The sequence below is a fragment of the Chelonia mydas genome, chromosome 6 (genome assembly GCF_015237465.2).
Source record: "Chelonia mydas isolate rCheMyd1 chromosome 6, rCheMyd1.pri.v2, whole genome shotgun sequence".
Classification (NCBI taxonomy): Eukaryota; Metazoa; Chordata; order Testudines; family Cheloniidae; genus Chelonia; species Chelonia mydas.
Window position 1 is genome coordinate 64,437,561 of NC_051246.2, and position 23,291 is coordinate 64,460,851.

The 23,291-nt window shown below is 43.0% G+C and overlaps 2 protein-coding genes across 6 annotated transcripts in view; one reads left to right on the forward strand and one right to left on the reverse strand.

The window, feature by feature from the left end:
- Positions 1-7: 7 nt before the first annotated feature.
- Positions 8-10,575, forward strand: PIGH (phosphatidylinositol glycan anchor biosynthesis class H). Of its 2 annotated transcripts, XM_037900281.2 has the most exons (5): positions 29-308; positions 4,108-4,317; positions 6,065-6,148; positions 9,647-9,756; positions 10,294-10,575. In XM_037900281.2, exons 1-4 carry the CDS (start codon positions 132-134, stop codon positions 9,722-9,724), a joined length of 549 nt encoding a protein of 182 aa, XP_037756209.1. In that variant the 5' UTR covers positions 29-131; the 3' UTR covers positions 9,725-9,756; positions 10,294-10,575. The 2 variants fall into 2 exon arrangements, with proteins under 2 accessions (XP_007054381.1, XP_037756209.1); XM_007054319.4 differs by having other exon boundaries at positions 8-308; positions 9,647-10,575.
- A 1,386-nt stretch (positions 10,576-11,961) lies between these two features.
- Positions 11,962-23,291, reverse strand: part of PLEKHH1 (pleckstrin homology, MyTH4 and FERM domain containing H1) — an 84,143-nt gene continuing 72,813 nt past the window's right edge. For 3 of the 4 annotated variants that reach the window (XM_043548107.1, XM_043548106.1, XM_037900271.2), the window contains exons 26-29: positions 19,522-19,651; positions 16,595-16,681; positions 15,862-16,008; positions 11,962-15,519 (exon numbers count right to left, since the gene is read on the reverse strand). In XM_043548107.1, coding sequence (XP_043404042.1) covers positions 15,325-15,519; positions 15,862-16,008; positions 16,595-16,681; positions 19,522-19,651 — 559 coding nt within the window. In that variant the 3' untranslated portion in view covers positions 11,962-15,324. Of the gene's footprint in view, positions 15,520-15,861; positions 16,009-16,594; positions 16,682-19,521; positions 19,652-23,291 lie in introns of those variants that run through there. The other variant, XM_043548108.1, reaches the window with a different exon arrangement.

The window sequence follows — 23,291 nt, forward strand, 5'->3', positions numbered from 1 at the left end:
CGGGCGGCGGCGGAAGTGAGAGCTCTGTACCATGGAGCTGACGGCAAGTGGTGGCTAGAGCGGCGGGCAGTCGGGGCCGCTCTGCGCGGCGGGAGGCCCGCTCGGTGCGGCTGGCTGGCTGGCGGGGCAATATGGAGGAGGGGGTGTACCGGGCCGTGTCTGGGGGCCGCATCGCGCTGCAGCGCCGCCAGTACAGCGCCTCCTGCCGGGAGTTCTCGGTGCGCTGCCCCCGGCTGCAGCTGCGCTCGCTGAGCGCCGCTACCTGCTCCGTCTGGCTGGCGGCTTATGGGCTCTTCGTGCTCAGCCAGGTACCGAGGGGCTCCCCGGGCCCGCCCCGACCGCGCCCCCGGGGCTCTGCCCCGGCCGGGGCCCCCAAAGCCTCCTCCGCCTTGCGGGCGCCCAGGTCATGCGCCGCCACCTTCTCCCAGCCCCCGTGAGGGGCCCCCGAAATCCCCCGTCAGGGGAGCCCTGGCGTCAGCCCGCGTCCCCTGCGCCCCATCAGGGTCCCCCATGGCCCACTGCTCATTTATCAAAGTGCTGCAGTCTCCAGGCGGGCACGGAAATTTGGAAAACAGTTCATGTCATTATTTAAAAGAAGGGACCTTTTGTCATTATTTACCCAGGGAATCCCTTTGCCCCCACCACCTTCGCACACAGACACCAGGCAGCAGCCAGCGCCTTAAACCGGCGCAAATTCCGAGAAAGGCATAACAGGAACAAAAGTTAAAGGCAGACAAATTCAAGTTAGAAATAAAGCACAAATTTAACACTGAGGGTGAGTAACTGCTGGAAGAAATGAGCAGGGAAGTGGTGGATTCTCCATATCTTGATGTCTTCAAATCAAGACTTTCTGGATGCCTTTCTGAAAGCTATCCTTTAGTCAAACTGAAGTTGTTAGATTCCGAATAGGGTAGGGCTGTCGATTAATCGCAGTTAACTCGCGATTAACTCAAAAAAATTAATCGCGATTAAAAAAATTAATTGTGATTCATTGCAGTTTTAATTGCACTGTTAAACAAGAGACTACCAATTGAAATTTATTAAATATTTTGGATATTTTTCTACATTTTCTGTCTTATATTCTGTGTTGTAATTGAAATCAAAGTGTATATTTTGATTACAAATATTTGCACTGTAAAAATGATAAACAGAAGAAATAGTATTTTTCAGTTCACCTCAGACAAGTACTGTAGTGCAATCTCTTTGTCCTGAAAGTGCAGCTTACAAATGTAGATTTTTTTTTTTTTGCATAACTGCACTCAAAAACAAAACTATATAAAACTTCAGAGGCTACAGATCCATTCAGTCCTACTTCTTGTTCAGCCAATCACTCAGACAAACAAGTTTGTGTACATTTACAGGAGATAATGCTGCTCTCTTCTTATTTACAATGTCACCAGAAAGTGAGAACAGGCATTTGCTTGGCACTTTTGTAGCCAGCATTACAAGGTATTTAAGTGCCAGATATGCTAAACATTCATATGCCGTTTCATGCTTTGGCCACCATTCCAGAGGACATGCTTCCATGCTGATGACGCTCATTTAAAAAAATAATGAGTTAACTAAATTTGTGACTGAACTCCTTGGGGGAGAATTGTATGTCCCCTGCTCTGTTTTACCCACATTCTGCCATATATTTCATGTTATAGCAGTCTCGGATGATGACCCAGAACATGTTCATTTTAAGAACACTTTCGCTGGAGATTTGACAAAACGCAAAGAAGGTACCAATGTGAGATTTCTAAAGATAGCTACAGCACTCAACCCAAGATTTAAGAATCGGAAGTGCCTTCCAAAATCTGAGAGGGACGAGGTAGGGAGCATGCTTTCAGATGTCTTAAAAGAGCAACACGCTGATGTGGAAACTACAGAATCCGAACCACCAAAAAAGAAAATCAGCCTTCTGCTGGTGGCATCTGACTCAGATAATGAAAATGAACATGCATCGGTACATCTAGCCCCCAGATGTAGAAATCTAGGGGCTAGTGAGCATGAACACTCACTCCATCTGACTTCAGCTGCTATGATGGCTTATGGAGAGCAAGATGATGCACCAGGTAGCTGAGACTCTGATGATACAGGGCAAAGTAAATTCTTAGAAGTGAATAGAAAGCCAGTTCCTAGCAAATGGATGTAATATATCACTATTCAGGAAGACTGACTGATGTTGCTGTTAAGTGATCTTTAGGGGTATCCCCATGTAGAGCATTACTGCAATTCTGCTTGAGCTGAGCTTCTGCTAGTTCACATCCCAAGTCTTGGGCTCACCCAGGCTCTGGGAAAGCAAAGATGCTCTGTCATCTTCATTTGATGAAAATGAGTCAGAGTTGCATGACAGCCACATTCTGATTTCATTATCTTCCCAGAAGCCTCAGTTAGTTTGTAAGCTTCTTCAGGGCAGGGATCATGTATTTTTTATGTATATGGATCCATGTCTAGCATATTGATGGGAGCCAGATTGTATACACTGAACAGGAGAGATGAGTGTCTGGAAACCCACAGGAGATATTTCTTGGGGACAGAGAAGTGATCACGGAGAATAATTCTCTCAAATTTTTCTGAGGGGAAAGAAGGGCACTCCACTAGCAATACCATCTACGTACTTGTCGTCATGTGTCAACAAGACCTTGTGGGCAAAGATTTTAAAGACTGTTGACAGATCTAAAAGAATAGGCATAAATATCTGACCTTTAGCATTACTGAGAGATTGTGAACAACCAATGAGACCAGTGCAATCTCTATAGTGTATATTGAAGCCAAAAGATGGACTGAAAAGGCTCAAGAAAGTCTGAGGACTACAGTTAACACTAGCATGGCCACACGACGACCTTCTCAGTGACATTTCCCAGAAAGCAAAGATAAGAGACCAGGGTGATAATTGGCAAGGTTGTCAATGTCAGAAGATAGTTTATTGAGCAAGGATTTAGCAGCCACTTGTTAGTGAGGGAATTGTATCCTAAATTCCTGTAAGAAGGCATTAATCTGTCAGCAGTTGCCCCCAGTGCCTTCCTACTTGATTATACAAGCTGTGGAGAACACTGATCTAAGCTGTACACCATTGGTTGAAATTCTTCCATTACCCCAAGAACCTGAGCCTCAACCTCACCACCCTCTTAGTGCAGCGCAGGACCCCTTTCTCCTGTAACAGTGCTAGCGAGCAGTCCAGCATCATTCCTCCTTCAAGACAGCCATCAAGGATTATTCAGTTTGGGAAGTGGCATGAAATGAGTTAGAACAACAGAGTTTTGGTCCGTTAGTGATAGAATTAATATTTCCTGTGCTCAGCAATGTTCTCTCTAAAATTGGTCCTGGGGATAGAGCACTGGATTTTGAGTCAGGACACCTGGATACTATTCCCAGCTATTCAAGTGACCTGGTGCTTGAGTTTAATCTAATCATTGATTTAGCATGTATTATTTATATTGTAGTAATAGCAAAAGGTCCCAAGATCAGGGCACCATACAAACACCTAGCAAGGCACAGTTCCATCTCCAGAAAGCTTACGGTCTAAATATACAAGACAAAGCATTGAAGAAAGGGACAAGTATTACTACCATTGTACCGATCAGGGTACTAAGGCAGAGAAATTAAGATTAATAAAGGTCACACATGGCAGAACTAGACTGAACTCACATCTTCTGATTCCCAATCCAGTGCTTGAACCACAAGACCATCCTTACTCTCTAATCATGCTGGGCCTCTGATTCACCATCTATAAAAAAGGGGTAATACCTGTCTATCTTTGTAAGTGTAACTGCATCATAATCTGCATTTATATGACAGTCTGTCTTGTCTGATATAACTTGGTGTTTTGGGGCAGAGTTAGTAGAACCCACTGGTCAGTTATAGGTCCCCCTCCAGGCCTGATCCACTGAGGTATCAGTCTGTTACAGCACTCAACCACAGAGCTTGGCACTTAATTAAGTTCAAGGTATAGAGACTCATGCTTCCTGATCTAAAGGTTAGTCCACAGTGTGTCAAGCAAGATGGGAACTATCAGACTTTCATGGATGACCCTACAATTTACTGTACATAGCCCCATGTCTATGCTTGCATGCAGTTAATTGCAGGGTTGGAGCCTAAATGCCTGTTTGGTTTTCTTTACAGAACAGTATGGTGCTCTCAGCTGCTATATTTATCACCCTGATTGGCTTGATCGTGTACCTGCACTTTGTGAAAATTGACCATGAGTCCCTGTTAGTCATTGGCTCACTTGGCATCCAGATGACCTCATCCTATGCTTCGGGCAAAGAGAATACAACCTTCATTGAAATGAGCCAAGTGAAGGACGTGGTCATCAATGAGGCCATCTATATGGTAATCAGCTCATACAGCCTTTCTTCTTGTACAGCATAATCAATACTGCATCTGTTATGTTTTCCCGTGTGCTTGCGGCTAGGAACAACTGTTTTAACTGGGCAATGGATTCAGATTTTGTTGTCAAGGTGTGAAATTCTTGGACTGGTGTGGTGTCCTTAACTTCACCAACATTATGTTCTATATTCCTGATTTCTCTTCCCATTGCACCATCTTTTTCCTTTCTGAACCCTGCTGGAAAGAGGACATTTAAAACAAAAGGCCACATTCATCCCTGATATAATGAAGTTGGTGGTAGTGGATTTACATCAGGGTGAATTTGGGTCAGCGGTTGTAAACATTCCCTCTTGTGCTATACCTGTGAGTGTTGGTCCCGATGTCAGACACACCAAATGGTTTATAAATCAGAAGACAGACCACAATAAATCTCATTATGTTTGTGGTTTTCTGATTTTGTTTAAGGTCTTACGGGAAAGCCGCAATTATCCTCTCAATTTATTGGAGTTGATTTCAGATTAAAAGTGTAATATTAAATGTGGCTAAAATTGCACATATATTGGGTGACAGTGGAGGGAGGGAGTTGCAGTGTCAATGTACTGTAATGTAAACAGGGCCTTAGAGACTGAGGTGCATGGGCTGTGTATGTTTTGGGATGATATATTGGTGTGGGTGGGTGGGTTTGGTTTGGTTGTTTCCCTAGATTTGTTCCCTTCCAGTGTAGACCGGGTCCAATTGTGCTTGGCTTGTAAGATTTGAAGAGATCTCAGCTGTAGATGGAATGGCTGCAGGAACTCCATTTTCCTCTGAAAAGTATTTGAGAGAACGCTTCTGAAGTTGATTGGTATAGAAAGGAGATACCTGGCTTCTTGGAACGAAAGAGCAGGAAAACCTCTTGGAGTTCATAGCACTGCAGTGCAGATCTTAACCAAGACCTGCAAAAGAAAAAACAACTGAGCTTGGACATGTTTTTTTTTTTTCTCTTCATTTTGATGGCTAAAGAAGGCTTGAAAGTCTTTAAAATTTGTTTTTTGTTGCTTTAAGTCTGTTCAGGTCTGATTAGTCTGGAAGACTCTATGTGCTGCACTAAGTGACAAAACGTTACCATGTTTGAACACAGTCACGAAGAAATGAGTCTACTAACAGGATGTCACTGGCAGCGTCTTTGTAGTCAGTGCAGACCAGGACAAATCCTTTCTTGATTCTTCACAATCCTGTTTAATTATGATATAATTTTAAAGGAAAGACAAATCCTGTGATAACTGGAGAATTAGTAAAATGATATCATGAGTCAAAAGGGTAAGAGCGGAAGGAATTTTTAGTCAGACTGTTTAAAACACTTTTTGTGTTTGCTTTTTGTTAATACCTGTTGAACTACAGTGACTGATGAACATTTTGGAAAAACAACGTCTTTGTTAAAAATTCAGCACCATTACTCTTTCAGTTAAAGGGAAGGAGATCACAATATCTATGCTATAGGAGCCTTAAAAGATCCTCCAGCAAAACCCAGAAAAACAGGGCATTCCTGATATTTCTAAGGTAAAACACAGTTGGGAGATGAGAGGAGACCACATCATTTTAAAGCAAAAATTGTTCCTCGTTTAAATCAGTTGTTGGTGCTGAGTCATCTCAATATGCCTTACCCCTTCCCTCAGGTCACTTTTGTTAGGAACAGATCCCCTCTCACTGATAATTTAAGGCACTCTGATAAAATTCTCATGCTTTGTTGGTTTTTGCTTTTGTTTTTTAGCAAAAAGTTATCTATTACCTGTGCATCCTTCTCCAAGATCCTCGGGAACCTCATGGGGTATCTGAGGTGGTGCCGCTCTTTCAGGTGAGAATGAAATGGATTGTGGAGAGACTCAGATTTGTAGTTTGTTGGTATTACTGGGGTTCTCGGCACTTTTCCTTCCATAACCCCTCACTCAGCCCATTGCAGTTGCTCTCTCCGAGATGTGCCTCGGAGTCCGCCAGCTTGATTCCTACAGCACTTTATAGCTGGTGCCACAGGAGCAGTAGAAATTAGTGTTGGGAAAACACTTTTGGCTCTCGTGTAGTCCATTCTGGATTCAGAGTAGGAATAGAAAGATGTGCAAATCTCAACCCAAGAGAAAAGCTCATTGGTCAGCCTAGGAACCAAGGCTGGTGAGTTTCATACAGCTCAGTTTATCTGGCTTCTGTGTGTAGTCTGCTCCTCAGGCTATACAGGCTGCCACCAGTAGAGTCTCAGCTACCCACGTCAAAGGTTCTGGTAAGGAGGTACTCTGAAGTAAGTGGATGGTCTCTCCCTTTTTTACCCAATGACAATCAAAGGTATTGAAACAGAAGTGGTGAGCTGAGACCTCTGCTTAACATTACCTTCTTTCCTCTCCTCTCTGCCCATTTATTTATACGATCCACTTGTTGTGACTTGTCGTAACCTAGGTTATGAGCTCTTTGGGGTTGGGAATTTCTTTTTACTGTCTGACTCTGTACGGTGCCTAACAATGGGTTTTCCTTTCACGTTCCTAGGCACTACTGAAGTACAAATATAGTAATAACAATTTTTTGTATACTTTGTATAATGTAATGACTCTACAGCCTTCTCTACCTGTGAAAATTACCTACTGCTGAGTGTCACGTTTTAGCCATGGTTTCTGAATCACTACTGAACACAATTTGTCAATGGCTACACACAGCTAAATTGCATTCAGCTGCACATGTTGCTGATGATAGGCAAAGATCTCAAAGATACTTACAAATGTTAATGAATTAAGCTTCTTCAGCAAATCCAATGTCACTTGCAATGAGTGAATTCCATACAGCTCCACCGAGAATCCTGGCATCGGACTGTGATCTCAGCTGCCTCTATTCATTGCCAATGCCAAGGGATAGGCTTGTATTTGGGTGTGGTTTCTCGCATCCACCCAACTCTGAACAATGCTACTTTCAAGGGTATACCCTGATACTTGTATTTGATTCTCCTTTAACCACTCACTACCAAGGAGCTAGGAAAGAGGATGCTTTAGTCTGAAATGCAGTACCCCTCAATAATTCTCGCCTAAGACAATCTGACATGCTCACTTGAGATTGCATTCACAGATACTTTAACAGGAGCAGTAACCTCTTGTTGCCTCCGCTCTACAGTCTTTATTTCTCTCTGTTATGCCAACTTTAGAGAAGGCAATTTTAATGAATACCATCTGATGGAGCCCGTTAACACGTCTGCACTGACCTGACCTATTGTTCTCTCAAGCTGCCATTGGCAACATTTACAAAGATAGCTTTTAGGTGGACTTCATACTACACTGCTGTTTTGGGAGCTCAAAAGTCATAAAACCCTGGGGGACTAGATGACTCAGAAGGTTAGGAATGGGATACAGAACCTTTCACCTCTCTGTTGGCTTTAATCTGACCCAGGTCAGTAGTGACAGAAAATCATTATCCTTTGACTGCCATTTAGTGATTATGTGGAATGAATTGGTGGTTTCAGTCCACGTCCTCTCCTCTTATGGACAGTAGTAGAAGAGGCTAAGCACTGTGGAGTCTGAACTCCCCTTTCTTAAAGGTAGATCCTCTGGGGCAGGATCCAGGTACATTGGGTCAATATGAGGAAAGCTGCTTCTTATGGTAAATAGAGGAGGAAAAATATATGTAAGGTAGTATGGGGGTAACGATTAGGTTATGGATCTGAGAATCAGGACACCTGGGTTTTATTCCACAGTCAGAGACTGATTTGCTTTGTGAAAAATCCTCTCACCCTCTGTGTGCTTCAGTCTTATCTATCTGCAGAATGTAGAACAATACTTAACCATTTTTATAAAGTACTTTGAGATCCTTGGATGACAGGTGCTGTATAAATGCCAGTAAGTAATAGTATTCTGTTTCCTCATCATAAGTGATATTTGGACCATGTGGATGTTTTGCAGCTATGGCATTGATGGCTTATTATAAGGGGGTCAAGGCTGGAAAGCACAGACTAACAAAATGTCAAAAAGGTAACAATAACATAATACTCTTGGTGGAATGCATTTTGGCATTACATATTATATACACCAGAATCATAGTGCTCAGTATGATGTATGTACAAGGCTAATAAAAAGAAGCTGTAGAGATCTCACCAAATCCCCCTGTTTACTGAGTTATAGTTAAAGCCCAAGGACCACTGAGGCTTAGCAAAGGTTCATTAGTAACTTGCCAGGAACCTAAAAGCCACACTTGATTAGTATAAGAGGGAGCCAATTGCAGTAGTGCCCTTCTTTATTATGGAGGTATTTCTATCTCCTGTCAACCAGGTCCTTCTGGTTTCTCTGTAAATACTCCAAGTACTGACAGTGGACGATTGCTCCCTGTCTCATGTCACATAATTTGTTCCCCACCCTCTCATGAGATATATATGTGTTTCACTTGTAACAAATGTATGTATTAGCATGTGCAGTCAAATTTTTTCTTTTCCCTGCATCTGGCACTGATTTACTGGGCCAAATTAAGCCATTGAATTTAGCAGTTACCCCTCCTCATACCAACGTTCAGTTTGGCCAGTGTGTAAACTTGGACAAGTCCTCTGAATAAAGTCAGTTTATTCGTCAATAAAAAAGATACGCTTACTTTGAAGAGTATTGTGAGGCTTAATTAGTTTACAAAGCACTTTGAGAACTTCTGAAAAAATGTTGCTATTATATTATTACTGAAAAGTCAAGGAATTTTAAACTGGAAAAATGTCACTGTTATATTGTTGGTGAGATTGGGAAGTTCAAAGTTGTGGTTCCTGTGACAATTGTAATTCTGTCCTGTTGCACATGTATATTGAGGCATTAAATTAAAGCTCAGATTTAGTCATACAGAATGCTACATGTACAAAGGATAAAAGTTACAGTTTCTCTGTGACCCATCAACTTGAATATTCTAGCCTCTGAGTGTTTAAAACCTCAACCATAACATTGCATTAACTTAAAGAACAAAGTGAATGTCCTGTTCCTTAAAGGGACTGCATTGACAGCCTTGAGGACTGAAGTCCTCTAACCACAGGACAGGTACAACACAGGCTATGCTCATACAATCATTCCCCTCCAATCTGCCTCAGCCCTTCCTTGGAGCCTGATGGATCACCTCAAGTTGTATGGATACAAGAGGAGTTCACTCTATAGAGTCATCATCTTGCTTCAGGAAAATAATCTACTGCAGATGCCTTGCTTTTGAGTTCCCTCTATATCCATGCCAATGGTAGCTTGCTTTGTGTGAGCCTTCTTCCCGCTCCTTCCTCCATCTGACAAATGTTACTGTGGATGAATATTAAAACTCTTACCTCTTCAGCAACCAGCCCAGAGCCTGACTGTTTTTCCTTGACCTCTAGAGCTCCAAGCCACGTCTAGACTGTCTGGTTGAAGTGTACCGAAGTTGCCAAGAAATCCTGGAGCAGAGGAAGACTTAAAACTTCATTAGAACTTTAAAAAGCTCATCAAGGTAGAAAACTCACAGCAAACTAGGATAGATTGTATATAGTAAATGAACCCCAAACCAAAACAGTCTTGCAGTTGTCCTTCATTAGATGGTGCATGTAGACTGTAATCCAGCAGCAAGTGAAGTTGTTGCTAGTACCCTGGCTGGTGGCCCACGGTTATGGAAAAATTTTCAGCCCATCCACAAAATCTGTCCTTGCCAAGATGATGATGTAAAAGTTAACAATAAATTTACTTGGCTGTCCAAAATATTAACACAACTCAGATTAGTAGAATTTTTCAAGACTGGAGCCTCAGAGATGGGATTTCCTTCTCCGCTGCCCACGCTGCCAATAGAGGGATGGGACTAGGTATGGGGAGATCATGCAACAAATTTATACTCCTTTAATAAATCCTAAAACAAATTCTGATAAGCACACAATACAACTTTGGCCAAATTGCCAATAAACCCACAAAGAACAAACGAACCAAATGCCCTCTACAGTGAATATTTGTATTACATTTTTGTTGTGAAATTCTTTAAACCTTTTGTTTGAAAAAGGAGGTATCGTCCCTAAGTGAGCCAAAGCAAAGCAGATGTGCGAAGAGGAGAGCTCTGGTTCTCTGGTCTGAGGAGAGCTAAGAGAAGGGAAACTTGCCCAGGAAAATGCCAAACTTGCTGCAGCATTTAATTCTTTGTTTTCTGGACTGTTTGCCGGTTACTTTGTTTGGATGGTAAAGGCCACCTATAAATGTCTGGGACTCCTTGCGTGTGTGGGGAAACCTGCCACTGATAATGTTGTGTAATGAGAATGTGTGTAAATAAAGTTTTTATTGGCTTGTGCCCTTGGGAGTATTTCATGGTGTGAATTTGTATTGTACCTCATTGTTATCCAGAAGATTATTGTAGCTTTTAACTAAGATGACCTAGAGGTGTGGGGCTTTTTTGAACTCTTTCATAATAATATAACCTGGGCAGCTAAACCTTTGCCCACCTAAAGGACATGTCAGCAGCTCATCAGGAGCCTTTGGCTCACGCATAATTTGCATAAAAATGGAGCTAGGTGTGTCAGTATGCAGTGCTCCAGCTGCTAAGATGGCAGTGACTCTGAAAATGTTAAATTTACACTTTAGAAAGAAATGCCTTCCTATTTTACATGTTAGCACATAAGGCAAGAGCTCTGGGTTCTGCCACTGACTTCTGGGTGGCCTTGGTTAAGTCATTTAACCTTTCTGGGCTTCAATTTCTCACCCATACTTTAATTCATGTCTTAATTACTGAAGTCATACCTGGAGTTGTACAGACTTTAAGAGCTAAATCTTGCCCTGGTGTAAGCTGGTTGGACTCCACTGAACTCAATGAAGTTGCATCCTTTAAGAGCGGGTGCTGTGAGTCCAGGCATAATTGAGGTTTGGCCTTTTAAGAGTGGGAAGCCATGGGAGGTGTAGTTTCCAGGAGGGATTGTTTGAGATCCTCTGAGTAGGGACTCACATGACTAGCAGGACTATGTAAGAAGTAGCCCGTGGTTCAGTGAGAGAGGGGAATGAAGGTATGAGGTGGGGTGGTTTCTCCTTGGTCGTAGGCCTCAGGAGACAGCCAGGTCACAGGGTAGAACAGAGCTGGGAAAAGACATGCGAGAGATCTAGGGACAGGATAGAGAGAGACCCTGAGGAGGGGCATTGCCAGAAGGAAGTAGCCTGGGCAGGATAGTGCAGAGGGATGTTGAAGAGAGTTGATGCTCAATTAGGGGGTCCAGGCTGGGACTTTCAGTGACAGTGAGAGGAAGCCTTCTGTCTATGGTTCTGTGCCAGCAAGGCAAATAGACTGTTGAGCACAGGAAGATGGTAGAAGAAGACCTATGGGTGAAGATACTATGTGGCCCTGTGAGGGTGCCCGCTGAGTGAACAGGAAGAACTACCTAGTCTGAGGAATGCTGGAAAGTTGTTTTTTAATGCCAGAAGGAGTGGAGTTCTTGTGGCTTACCTGGAGGCCTAAGTCACCTCAGTGACCCCAAGCACTAAGAGCTGGAGGCCCACCAGAGAGAAACAGTGGGTCGGAAAGGGAAAGTTGAAGCAGGTGCATGCCCAGAAGGCAAGGGAAGTACGGCCATCTTTTTAACATGCCTACTTAAATCCAGGCTGGTTTTGTCTTCTAAAAGATTGTCACAATTTGACATCAAACTGCTGCTGAAATGCTGATTATGATATAATGAAACAAACACAGCTTGAGTCACTGACAACTGCATTTTATTAAGAACAAAAAAACCTCACAGTATCTCACAGTTATCCTTTTACATAAAGCACAGCAGTTAGGCTTCTGTTATTCAGTATCTCATTCTACACTTTAGAAAATGTCCAGTCATTGCCAAGAGTGTTGATGAAAATAAAAAATTAAATTCTCTATCAAGGAATCAAAAAAATAGTTAAGCTAGCTACACAGTTTTCTGAAGTCAGTTAAGCTATAAATAAGAGGTATATGGTGGCATTCACCAAAGTGGGGGTGTTCCCTGAAATGCTCAAGTATTGATGAATGTTCACAAGATCTAATGCCTAAAGGAACAACATGCCATGCTGTAGAGTTTAAAGTGCAGTTATGGTCAGAAAAATGACAGTAAAAATGGCCCGCTTCTTACTCAATTTCTCTGCTTCCTGTGTGTGAGTCAAATCGTTAATGTAACAAGTGTTACTCCCATAGGGCTTTGTGCATCATTAACACAAGTAACAGCTCAATTCGGACTGAGGAATCTTTGTTGCTGGTGATAATGTAAGAGGCAGAAGGCCAGCTGGATTCTCATATCCCAGGGGAGGATTGCAGTGCAGGCAATTGGAAAAAAAAACACCATTTGACTCAAATTGGCACATTTGTACTGGGATTACAGAGAGAGAATAAATACCAGAGACCACAATGTCAAGATATGTAGTCACTTTTTTGACTATATCTGCAACTTTTAAAACGCTAAAAATCAAAACTTTGTCAAAATTATTCTTTGACTCAGAAAACCCACAGCTCATCTCAATAGTGTGATGGGAAAGTCCCCGAACACGTGAGAACTGGGTAAATTACAGTATATGCAAATCAGGTCTTCAGGATTTATCAGCTTCAGCCTGCTGTTTCTGGCACATTAACTTTCACCAGCCCACCAGCCTTTCTATATTTTAGAGCCCTAAAAGGATTCTGTCAAGAAATTGCTTAGAATCATACAAGATAATTTTCCCAGTTCCATGCTCTTCACTATTTGTGCCTAATTAGTCATTGGAAGCTTGAAATTGAAACCTGTTTTCTTTCTGTAATGTCCTCGTTGTATACACTGGCTTGTTGTTGTAAGGTTGCTTGTAGTGTGCTGGGTTGTATACACTGGTTTGCAGGGTTGCTGATGGGCACGAGATTAAGCACATTGACAATAACAAAACAGTTTGCTCATTCTGAATGCTGGGCTGGAAGAACTGGTTTGTTACTGTAGAACTGCTCATGGGGACTGGATTCTTTTGGTGCGGTGCCCATGTCAGCTAGGCAGTGCACATAGTTTGTTATAGGTTGTTCGTGGGTGCTGGGGAGATGACAATTTAAATTTTTTTAAAGCTTTTTAGAAAGTTAGAAGATAGATGAGCACAGTATAAAAACCTAACTAGGTAGATTTGTGTGTCTTTGAAGAATAATTTAAAAAACCTATGTGAAACCTCTACAAAAAATTTCACATTTTGGCCCTTCCGACTTTGATAGAGTCCCTTTGGGACTGGTGAAACAGCACTAGTTAGGAAGGCCTGAAGGACAGTATTGGGAATATATTTGCTAGCCACTTTCCCTTGCCCTAATGGTATGGTGGAAGCTGGGGTTTGGAAGTAACTGCACCTATGAAATTAGTGTGGTCTAGCTATTTCTAAAAACTACACCAGTTGCTGGAAGACATTATAAATACAAAACTCATTTGCCTTGCCATCCAATTCGTAGAGATCACGTGCAGTAATGTTATACAGTAGTGAACACATCCTGAAATACATACAATATAGTGGTGAACACCAAGATTCTTTGAAAGCATGTGTCTGGCAGGGGACTGTGCATGATAAATACAGCCCTGTGGTGGAGACCTAGCTTTTTGTCTATTATATAGACCAGCCTGGCATTCCATGGTACCTCAGTCCTGCAGGAGTAAGGACATCGTCAGACATCTGTTCCAGTCCTATTCACTCTTTACTAAGTTCTCAAAATGCAGAGATGTTGCCACATTTCTGCCCTAATTTTACTAAAGCAAAATTGCCCTGGCCTTTGTTTTAAAGTAGTAGTAAACTCTCCTCCTTTACTCTCCCTTTTCTCTATAATATGCTCTCTTCAAAGATAGACTGTGACATTTCTTTGCTTGTCAGCTTAGCTTCCTTTCGTCTAGTCAACTTTATTTTTTCCCTTTCTATGTCTTTCTTAGACTACAGGTCAATACAGGCTCAGGACTGCATCAGCTTTTGAATCTGAGCACCAATCACACTGAGGTGTCAGCACAGCTGTGGGGTTAAGTTCACTTGTAGTCTTGGTTTGCATGCATATTCAGCAGCACAGTACAAAATATTGTAGGTCATACAGAAAGACTGGTTATTTTAACTTGTTTTGGGGTTGGCAATAGTGAATTTAAACACCACCGGAAAGTCTTTGGAACATGGAGGACATTCACCACCAGAGCATAGGGTTAATGTTGTACCTAAACTACATGATAGGGTCACCGTAAAGCTCCATTATATTACTCTTTATACTCTGGTAATTGTCCTGTTTTGGTGCATGTATTTTCTGATCCAGGAATATAAAACTTGTCATACTGGCCGTATTCATTATGAAGTATCCTTGCAGAAGGCTCATACCACAGTTCTCATCACTGTGTATTATGCTTGAAACACACAAAAGTCAAAGTCCATTGCCCAAGTTGCTTACAGTCTAATTCAGGTGAAGGACAGGTAAGTTAATGATTCAAAAGTGAAGTGGACATACAGGATTTGGCAGGAGACGAATGGTGAAAAGCTACTGAAAAGGGATGTGTTAAGGATACAAGAGAGCTCACGAGGAGCGCAAGAAGTGGGAGACAGTTTCTAGGCATAGGGGATGGTGACCTGAGACAAGGTGCAAAGCCCAGAATGGGAAGGGGCACACTTAGAAGAGCAGCTTGAACATGACATGGAAGTAGGGTTGCCAACCCTCCAGGATTGTCCTGGAGTCTCAAGGAATTAAAGATTACATCGTGTGATAAAAACTCCAAGAACATGTCCAACCAAAATTGACAACCCTACGATGGAAGGAGTGCAAAAGCTAGTGAAGAGATTCAGAGGGAGTGACATGATTGGAGCAGCAAGAAGGGAAGATGACCTTAGCCACAATGTTTAGGATAGCATGTAGCAGAGAGAGGAAATGTGGACAGACCCCAAAATCTAGTCTTTAGAAAAGAAAGGATATTACCTCTAAACATACTTCATACCACACTAAGGAGAGAGAACTGGAGTCTGCATTAAAACAGGATACATAAACAGCAAAATCACAGCAGTCCTCAACTCAAAATTGGGCAGCTTGCAAAAAAACCCAAAACCACTAAAACCCAAAGGCACTGAGAACAAGCACTCAGAGCAGTGTAGGCCCCTTGGTAGTACGGGGCATGGAAGGAAAGAAACACTGGCTTTGAGTCTCCCAGAGCTTTTTAGTTGGCGTTGTGCTCAGAGGCGAGATGATGTTCAGAGAAGGAGGTGCAGGAGACAGGAGGGGAGTCAGTGCACAGTAGTTAATATAGCTGGCAATTAGAAGAGTCACCTCAACAATCTGTGGGAGAAAGAAAATGATTAACGGTAGATCAGTTAGAGGGAAAATGCACTTTGGTTTCCAGCACCCATGTGCAGAGAAATTGCTGAGCATGGCAATGTCTGAAAGCTGAGTTGCTCTATTTAGGGCTGAGCGAATACATTTAGGGCTGGGTTGAATGGATCAATCAGTTTGAGGCCCATGCCCATAAGGGGCTTCCCAGGTTGAAAGCACAGGAGGGTTAGTGCAGAAAGGAAAGGAACTATTCCTTTGGAAATACACCAAAGGCCTAGCAGGTTTTAATACACAGTTTTTCTGCTGCCAGGTGGAAGGGACCTATTTTGGTGTTTGTCTTATACCCACCTTTGGAGCTGCCATTCTGAAAAGTAGTTTTTCAGTGCTGTTTTTCCCAGAACTCCTGTCCTTCCCCTGACTGACTACAATCATGAAGTCATCCCGACAGCCTCCAAAGGTCAGCACAGACGGGTATGCATAAGATAGCCTTAAGTGCTGCAGACAATGGAGAGAAAGTTCAATCAGCAACTAGATTCTTTTAAAAGAAAAAAGTTTCCCCAAAGAGTACTCTTGTTATTTGCTTAGGCAACATCAGATTCCCAGTAATGAAAACAGCTGTAAGCAGCTCTGCTGCGCTGAACAGAATGTAGACATACTGTTAATAGTCCAAATTTACGCCCCTGTTTGGGATTTAGCTTTATTGGTAATTCAGAAAACAAAGAAACATCTCAGCCTAAGCTTGATCCCCGTATTAGGCTGTTCCTAAGATTTCCCTGCAAACCCGGTACCTAGCTGCCTCTGAGAGAGATAGTCCAACCGTTTTAATAGCCTGGTTGGAATTAACAAATTGCATCTGCCACTCTGACTCAGCAGTAATGACCCTGTATCTTTATGCACGGTTCAAATACAGAAAATCTTTTCCATCTCTAACTTCTGTGTGTCAAATCCTGGTCCCATTTGAAGTCAATAGAAGTTTACCATTGATTTTAGTGTGGCCAGGATTTTACTCTGAGTCAAGATTGTGGGAATGTGCTTCTGCAGGGATGAAGTTATTTTTCTCAATCAACATGCTTCACCATACCATAGTGTTGTAATCCAGTATGCTAATGCCATCTTCATTCACAGCTATCCAAACTGGACAATCTTCCAAGGGAGAAGGAAGGGCAGGCTGGGGAAATAATAAATAACTTATATAGGTATTTATACAGCAGCGCAAAAATAAGATATTTCCACCATATTTCTTGGGTATTGAGGACAAGCTAGCAGGGAACTGAGATTCCTGTACATTAGCTAGCCTGACTGAATTTATTTAACTTGCAATAGCTACTTCATCATTGCATATCTTGTAGAACTGATCCCAGTGACTGATATAATCTTGTTCATGAGAATAGTTCACCTCCATGGTTTTAAAATGTGTTTTCTTTTAAAAATTAAACTAAGTCAGCATACTGAAAACTGAATGTAATGCTGGTCCAAGATGCCAGTTTGACAGTCATAGTCTATTCAGGTCCTTGTGTTGCTTCTATCACCATGGGGTCTGAGGCTGACATCCTTTGTTCTTCCACAGAACAGGCACACTGTGGGCAGCAGCAATGGAGGTGTCCCTACACGGTCTTCTGTCAGTGTGCTTCAGTCCTGTCCTCAAGTAACAGGGTACTGCAGCTCAGTGTCCTAGGCCGATATTGCCAAGAGGCCAATTAGTGCCAGTTGTGGGGGTATCCTAAGAACTAGACTCAGATTACCAATGCATTTTACCTAGGCCATCAGAAAGCAATGGTCACTGTCAAACAAGGCTATATCTGAGCCAGTGATTTAGATGAGAAAAACTCTCTAGCCTATTAGCAATCCCCTGAGCCATCCAGTGCCTCCACAGTCATTTCCTGTATACAGTATTTATAACATGCCAGAAATCCTGGGGGAGGTGGCAAATCTATGTCCATCAGAGAATTCCAGCCAGAGGGACAATGGTGTTCAGAATTTATTTTGTGTGAGATGTGTTACTGAGCCTTGACATGGACTGAGGATATCCAGGGACTAGAGTTTCCTGAGAAGGAAACTCTATGCTTTAAATTAAGCAACTCAGAACTGCTAATTATTTGACGTGAGTCGTGCTCATGTGTGAAGGTTTTTATCTCATCAGAATGAAGTCTGTTTTATCAAAGACAATTCAGATTGTTTGGTAAACACAGGAGACACTGTGTTGTGCATTATTGTTATGGCTAATGCCACTGATTTGTCATGGGACTCTGTGCTGTGTTATTGTTATGGCTAATTCATAGTTCTGGCAGTGTAACTATCAGAAAGGTGTCAAACAGATTGTTCTTTAAACTCTGGATGGAATTATTGTATCTTCTGCTTTTCAACCCCACTGACTCCAAATGCTTGTGATCTTTCCTGCTTTTACTGGTGACAGCCACTGAGTTTAAGGAAGCCTGCATGCTCTCTGAACTCGAAGGAAACTTCCAGTTTAACTGCACACAAGGGCAGTACTTTTACTTTAAGATTTTATTTCAGAAAGTCAAGTACTTTGATTGCAAAGCAAGAGATCAAAGGATCACAACTACTATCTGCAATTAAGAGCATGTCTACACTAAGGAGACTATACTGGCATGGTAGGTTGGCATGGGGTTTTTCTGTCAGTGTAGGAACATCACCTCCCTGAACAAAATTAGCTGTATTGACAGAAGTCCTCTTCCACTGACCTCACTATGTATATACAGGGTTTCATGTTGGCATGGCTGTGTCAGTCAGGGCTGTGGTTTTTTGCACATTCCTGACATGGCTATACCAATATAAGTTTCCTGTGTAGACCTGGCCTTAGGGTATGTCTACACTGCAGGCAGGTCTGATTGCTGCACATGTAGACATGCCCAAGCTAGCTCACTAAAAATAACAGTGAAGCTGTGGGAGCACTAGCTAGCCATTGTAGTATAAGCCTGCCTTGTACCCTGGGTACCAATTTGGATGCCTAGCCCATGCTGCCAGCTGTGCTGCTGCAGCTTCACTGCTATTTTTAGCGAGTTAGCTTGATCTGAGCTAGCTCAGGCATGACTATGCATGTAGCGATCACACCTGACAACTGCAGTGTAAACATACCTTAATATGGGAGGATGTAGTAGACTAGGTCTCTAAGTTTAGGGTGGTTGAAAGGTTAGAACAAACTGCTGGAAGCCAAGACTCCTGGGTTCTGTTCCTGGCTGTGCCACTGATGTGATTCTTGGAAAGTGAACTTAGCCAATCTGTGCTTCAGTTTCTCTCTTTGTACAGTAGGGATAGTAATACTGTTTGCCTTCCTCACATGAGAACAGGGATTGTTGCACAGTGCTACCTACAGAACTGAAACATCGGTTCTCTCCATTTACATGTCACTAGCTACAGGGTATGATTTACAGAGGTTTTTTCTTTTTTCTCCTCTGGTAAATACTTAAGGAATACTATTTTTTAAACTATGTTTGCTCTTGTCATCAAAGGCACAGTATTGATCCATAAGGATTTGTCTACACAAACACACAGTTTGCAGCAAGCTGGCATGTAAATCTGCCCTGCACGAGCCTGCTGCGTACTAAGTGTCCATGTAGACCCTGCTGCTACGCGCTAAGGAACTTTTATGGTGTCGCAGCAGGGTTCATGTAGACAATTAGTGCCTAGCAGGCTAGTGGAGGGGAGATTTACACTCCAGCCTGCCACAAACTAAGTTTGGTAGACAAGTTCTGACTCCTAAGAGCTTCAGTGTGTAATTTGTGGCACTCCAGCAACCCCTAGTGTCTCTAAAACATATTTGTCTTCTCTATTCCGTCTAAACAGATGGGAAACTAAATACAGCTTGGTCAGCCAGATGGAATGGTATGGAAAGTGCTGTACCTCTAAATAACTTCCAAAGGTGGGGAGAACGGGTTCCCCATGAGGTATGAGCTCTTTTAGCAAAGACTGTAATAGTAGCTGAGCTGAACAAGTTTAACTTGGGGGTAAAGAAACAAAGTACTCCAGCAAGAAGCCACTTGTGATTACCTTCGCAGCAAATACCTTGGCTCCAAAGAGAGGCCATTTCCGGGCCACTGTCAAATAAATTCTAATGCATTCTAGTGGAGAGCATCCCTGCAGCATCATCCACTTTGTAGCCAGCCAGTCAGCCAGCCGCCTGTGGGAATCCAAATTACATTATAACATTTGCTCATGTCTTCAAATAACTTATTATAAAAATAATGTTACATTTATACAGTGTTTTTCATCTTGAAGGGCTGAAACTTTTATGGTTTGAAGGTCTTTTAAACTACTGTAGGCAGAGCTGCTAGCACCACCTATTATTTAAGTTGCCCAAGACATCCTATGATAAGATCTTATTCAGTTGTTCATAAGTTTATCAGACTTTAACCATTTGGGCTGAAGTTTTCCATGCTGGGCATCTGCCTCAGGCTGAATCTTTTTGGAAAATTTTAGCGAAATGGTTCAGTCATCTAGGAGAAGGAGGCAAGGGGAAAATACATTATCTCGTCCAGGTTAAAAAAAATCTGGTGACCTTTTCTTTTTAAAGCTCCAGCGACCCCATGCTTTGGAGCAGGGATTTGAAATTTGGCAGGGGAGTAGCCTCCGTGTTAAGGCTCTGCTTTTACACATCTCCATGAAAATCTACCCAGATTTGGTCAAGTCATAAATACACGCTCAGAGACTTCTTCAATTCTAGTCACTAAACGCTCTGAAGATTTCATCTTCAGTGAGCATGCTCGAGTATCTCACAGCTCCAAAGTACAACCAGGCTGCACATACACCATCCTCACAGAGAAAGTGAGTGTGCTCCATACCGTCACAGCTCCTATATGGGACTAAAGTGTGCATGTGCCATCCTCACTGAGCATGCTCTAGGCCAGGACCAGACTTTTCCTGTAATTGCTGCTTCAGGGTGCTCTGAGCCAGGATGGAGCTGAGCACTGGAAATGAGAGCAGGGAAACTGTTTCTCCTGTGCTCTCAATGACTCCCCTGCTGACGCCCAGGCACTGTGGAGGAGGAAGCTGTCGGATTTGAATATAGAGGGGACAAAAGCCATGCCAGAGGGGTAGGAAAGGATTTGATTGGGACAAGGAGTGTGATGAGACGGGAAGAGGGAAGGAGATAAACTGTGACACTAGGGGCTAGAGGAAGGATGACTGGGACTGGCTGGGCATTTGAGCAAGGAGCCTGGGATTGGGTGGAGGCAAGGAAAACTGGAACTTGTTGGGCAAGGAGACTAAGACTAGGAGCCAGGGGGAGATTGGGACCCAGTAAGTGAAATGGATCAGATGACTTGGAGCCAGTTGGCTGGGGAGGGGACACTGAGATTGAAAAAGGAGCTGGGGGGACTCTGACTGGCTGGATAAGGAATGTGGGACTAGGAACCAGTGTTTGGGGGAAGAACAGAGCAGGGGGAGGAGAGACAGATCTGAGAAGTAGTTGGAGTGCAGGGGGAGAACTAGGACTGTCTGGGTAAAGAGACTGGGATGAGCCAGGGAGACGGTAAACGGGGCAATGAGTAGGGGAGGGGAAGTGGAGATCGGGACTGTGCAGGGGATGAGACTGGAACTGGGAGCCAGATGGAGGGAAGCGGGGGAGTGGGAACTGGGACTGGCTGGGCAAGGAGACTGAGATTGGGACTTGAAGAGTGAGCCTGGAGGGGGGAACTAGATCCATCTGTGCAAGGAGACAGGGCCTGGGATGAGAAGTCTGAGGAGTAGAGACTGGCACAGGGTAGGCAAGGAGGATAGGACTGGGACAAGGAGACGGGGTGAGGAAAAGACAGGACTGGACTGGGGACAGATTGGAAGGGATGAGGCAGAAGGAGTCAAGCTTGTGGGAGAAGAGGCAGAAGTCTGTGCCCACTAGAGCACACTCCCTTCCAGAGGCTAGAATGGAAACCAAAGATTCTGAGTCTCACTATTCCCCTGCTGTCAGCAAATATCTGTGATAACCACTGGTAAAGGGTGTGTCTCAGTCTCCTCTAGTGTTGGTCCTGTAGGATAACACCTACTGTTGCTAACAGTTACTCCATTAGCTCCAGTGGCAGAGGTCTGTGCTGTGGATCTAAAGGTTCCAACCCTGCTGATGAACCATGTGGGTGTCAGTATGATGCTGGATGATGGAATTTCTGTATATTCAGTTTGGTTTATTTAAAACCTAGGAAATTACACATTAAAAAATGACATTAGAAGAACATTACTAAGGTTGCAAAGTCAAGCAATCAAAAGTTAGGAGATGCCAGAATTAAGGTTGTCTGTGCAACCTTAATTTGGTCCTCTTGTGCATATGCAATATGATACAATCTTTAATTATATGTCAGTATTTTTTCCACAGGACCCCTGCCTCCTTCAGTGCAGAGGAAGGAACTGCTGTGGGCATTGATCAGGATTTTGTTGTGAAGGAGGCTGATGTCTGTAGGACTCCTGTGTCTTTTGTTGCAGAAATTGGAAGATCTATGGCAGGGGTGGGCAACCTGCAGCCCACAGGCCACACGCAGGCCATCAGGGTAATCCACTGGCAGGCTGCCGGAGAGTTTGTTTACCTTTGCGCAGCCGCCCGCAGCTCCCAGTGGCTGCCGTTTGCCGTTCCTGGCCGAAGGGAGCTGCGGGAAGCAGTGGCCAGCATGTCCCTGCAGCCCGCGCTGCTTCCCACAGCTCCCATTGGCTGGGAACGGTGAACCGCTGCCACTGGGAGCTGCGGGCAGCCATGCAAATGTAAACAAACTATCTAGTGGCCCGCCAGCAGATTACCCTGATGGGCCAAGTTGCCCACTACTGATCTATGGTGAATGAGGCAGGGAATTGCAGGAAGAGAAAGGATGATCTCATAGTTAAGGCAGGTGAATGTTGCCCTGGACAACTGGATTCTATTCCTGCCTCTTCCACAGAGTTCCTGTGTGAATATTAATTGTTATTATTATTTTATTTATTATTATAGCAGCACTTAGGAGCCCCTGTCATGGACCAGGACCCCACTGTTCTCGGAGCTGTACAAACAGAACACAAAGAGTCCCTGTGCCTGGTCAGCTGACTTTAGTTAGGTTTAAAAGAGGCATTTGGGCCTGGGGAAAGAGAGACTGAGTGAGAAAGGGAGACCAGGTGAGTCAGAGCTAGAAAACTCCAGGAAGCAGGTGCAGTGGACTGCCAAATTCCCCTCATAGGGGAAGCAGTGGGAGACTGAGTGGTAAATGGGAAAAATCCCCTGGGAATAAAATCCCAGAGTGACCTGAAGAACTGTAATCTATAAAAATAATTTATATTAAATTAAAAAACATATTAAGCTGTTTGCTGTCAAATTTTAAAGAACATAAATCTACTGACCTGGTGCAAGTCACTAGCTAAAGCACCTGGCACCAGTTTGTTGAAGTGCTAACCCAGCTTCTGACAACCTCCCGCAGGTACAGCAAGAATATTTCATTTATTTCAGTTTGTTCAATGAGTTCAGTTCAATGACTCTTTCACTGAAACTTATGAAACTGACTGGAAGTTGGAAAAAGCAGGAAAGCTTGTTTTCCTCTTCCAATCTATGAATAAAATCTAACTGTGAGAGGATGAGATCTATTAATTCTAAAATTTTAAGGGACATGTGACCAACAACAATCAGTTCAATTCACTAATTACAGACAATACTTTCTTTGTTTAATAAATTAGTTGGTTTTAAATGCAAAACATATTTTGATAAATTTACTTTTTTCTTCTGTATCCAGCCAATTTAAGATTGTTTTTATTAGTTAAATAAACTGATTTTAAAATGCTGTTTTTGTGCATTTAATTGAATTTCAGTTTCCATC

Excerpts from the sequence above, each read along its gene's own strand:
- PIGH (XM_007054319.4), top strand. The coding sequence starts at position 132 with ATGGAGGAGGGGGTGTACCGGGCCGTGTCTGGGGGCCGCATCGCGCTG. Across the intron at positions 309-4,107 it reads GGCTCTTCGTGCTCAGCCAG|AACAGTATGGTGCTCTCAGC; the intron begins GTACCGAGGGGC and ends TTTTCTTTACAG. Across the intron at positions 4,318-6,064 it reads TCAATGAGGCCATCTATATG|CAAAAAGTTATCTATTACCT; the intron begins GTAATCAGCTCA and ends TTTGTTTTTTAG.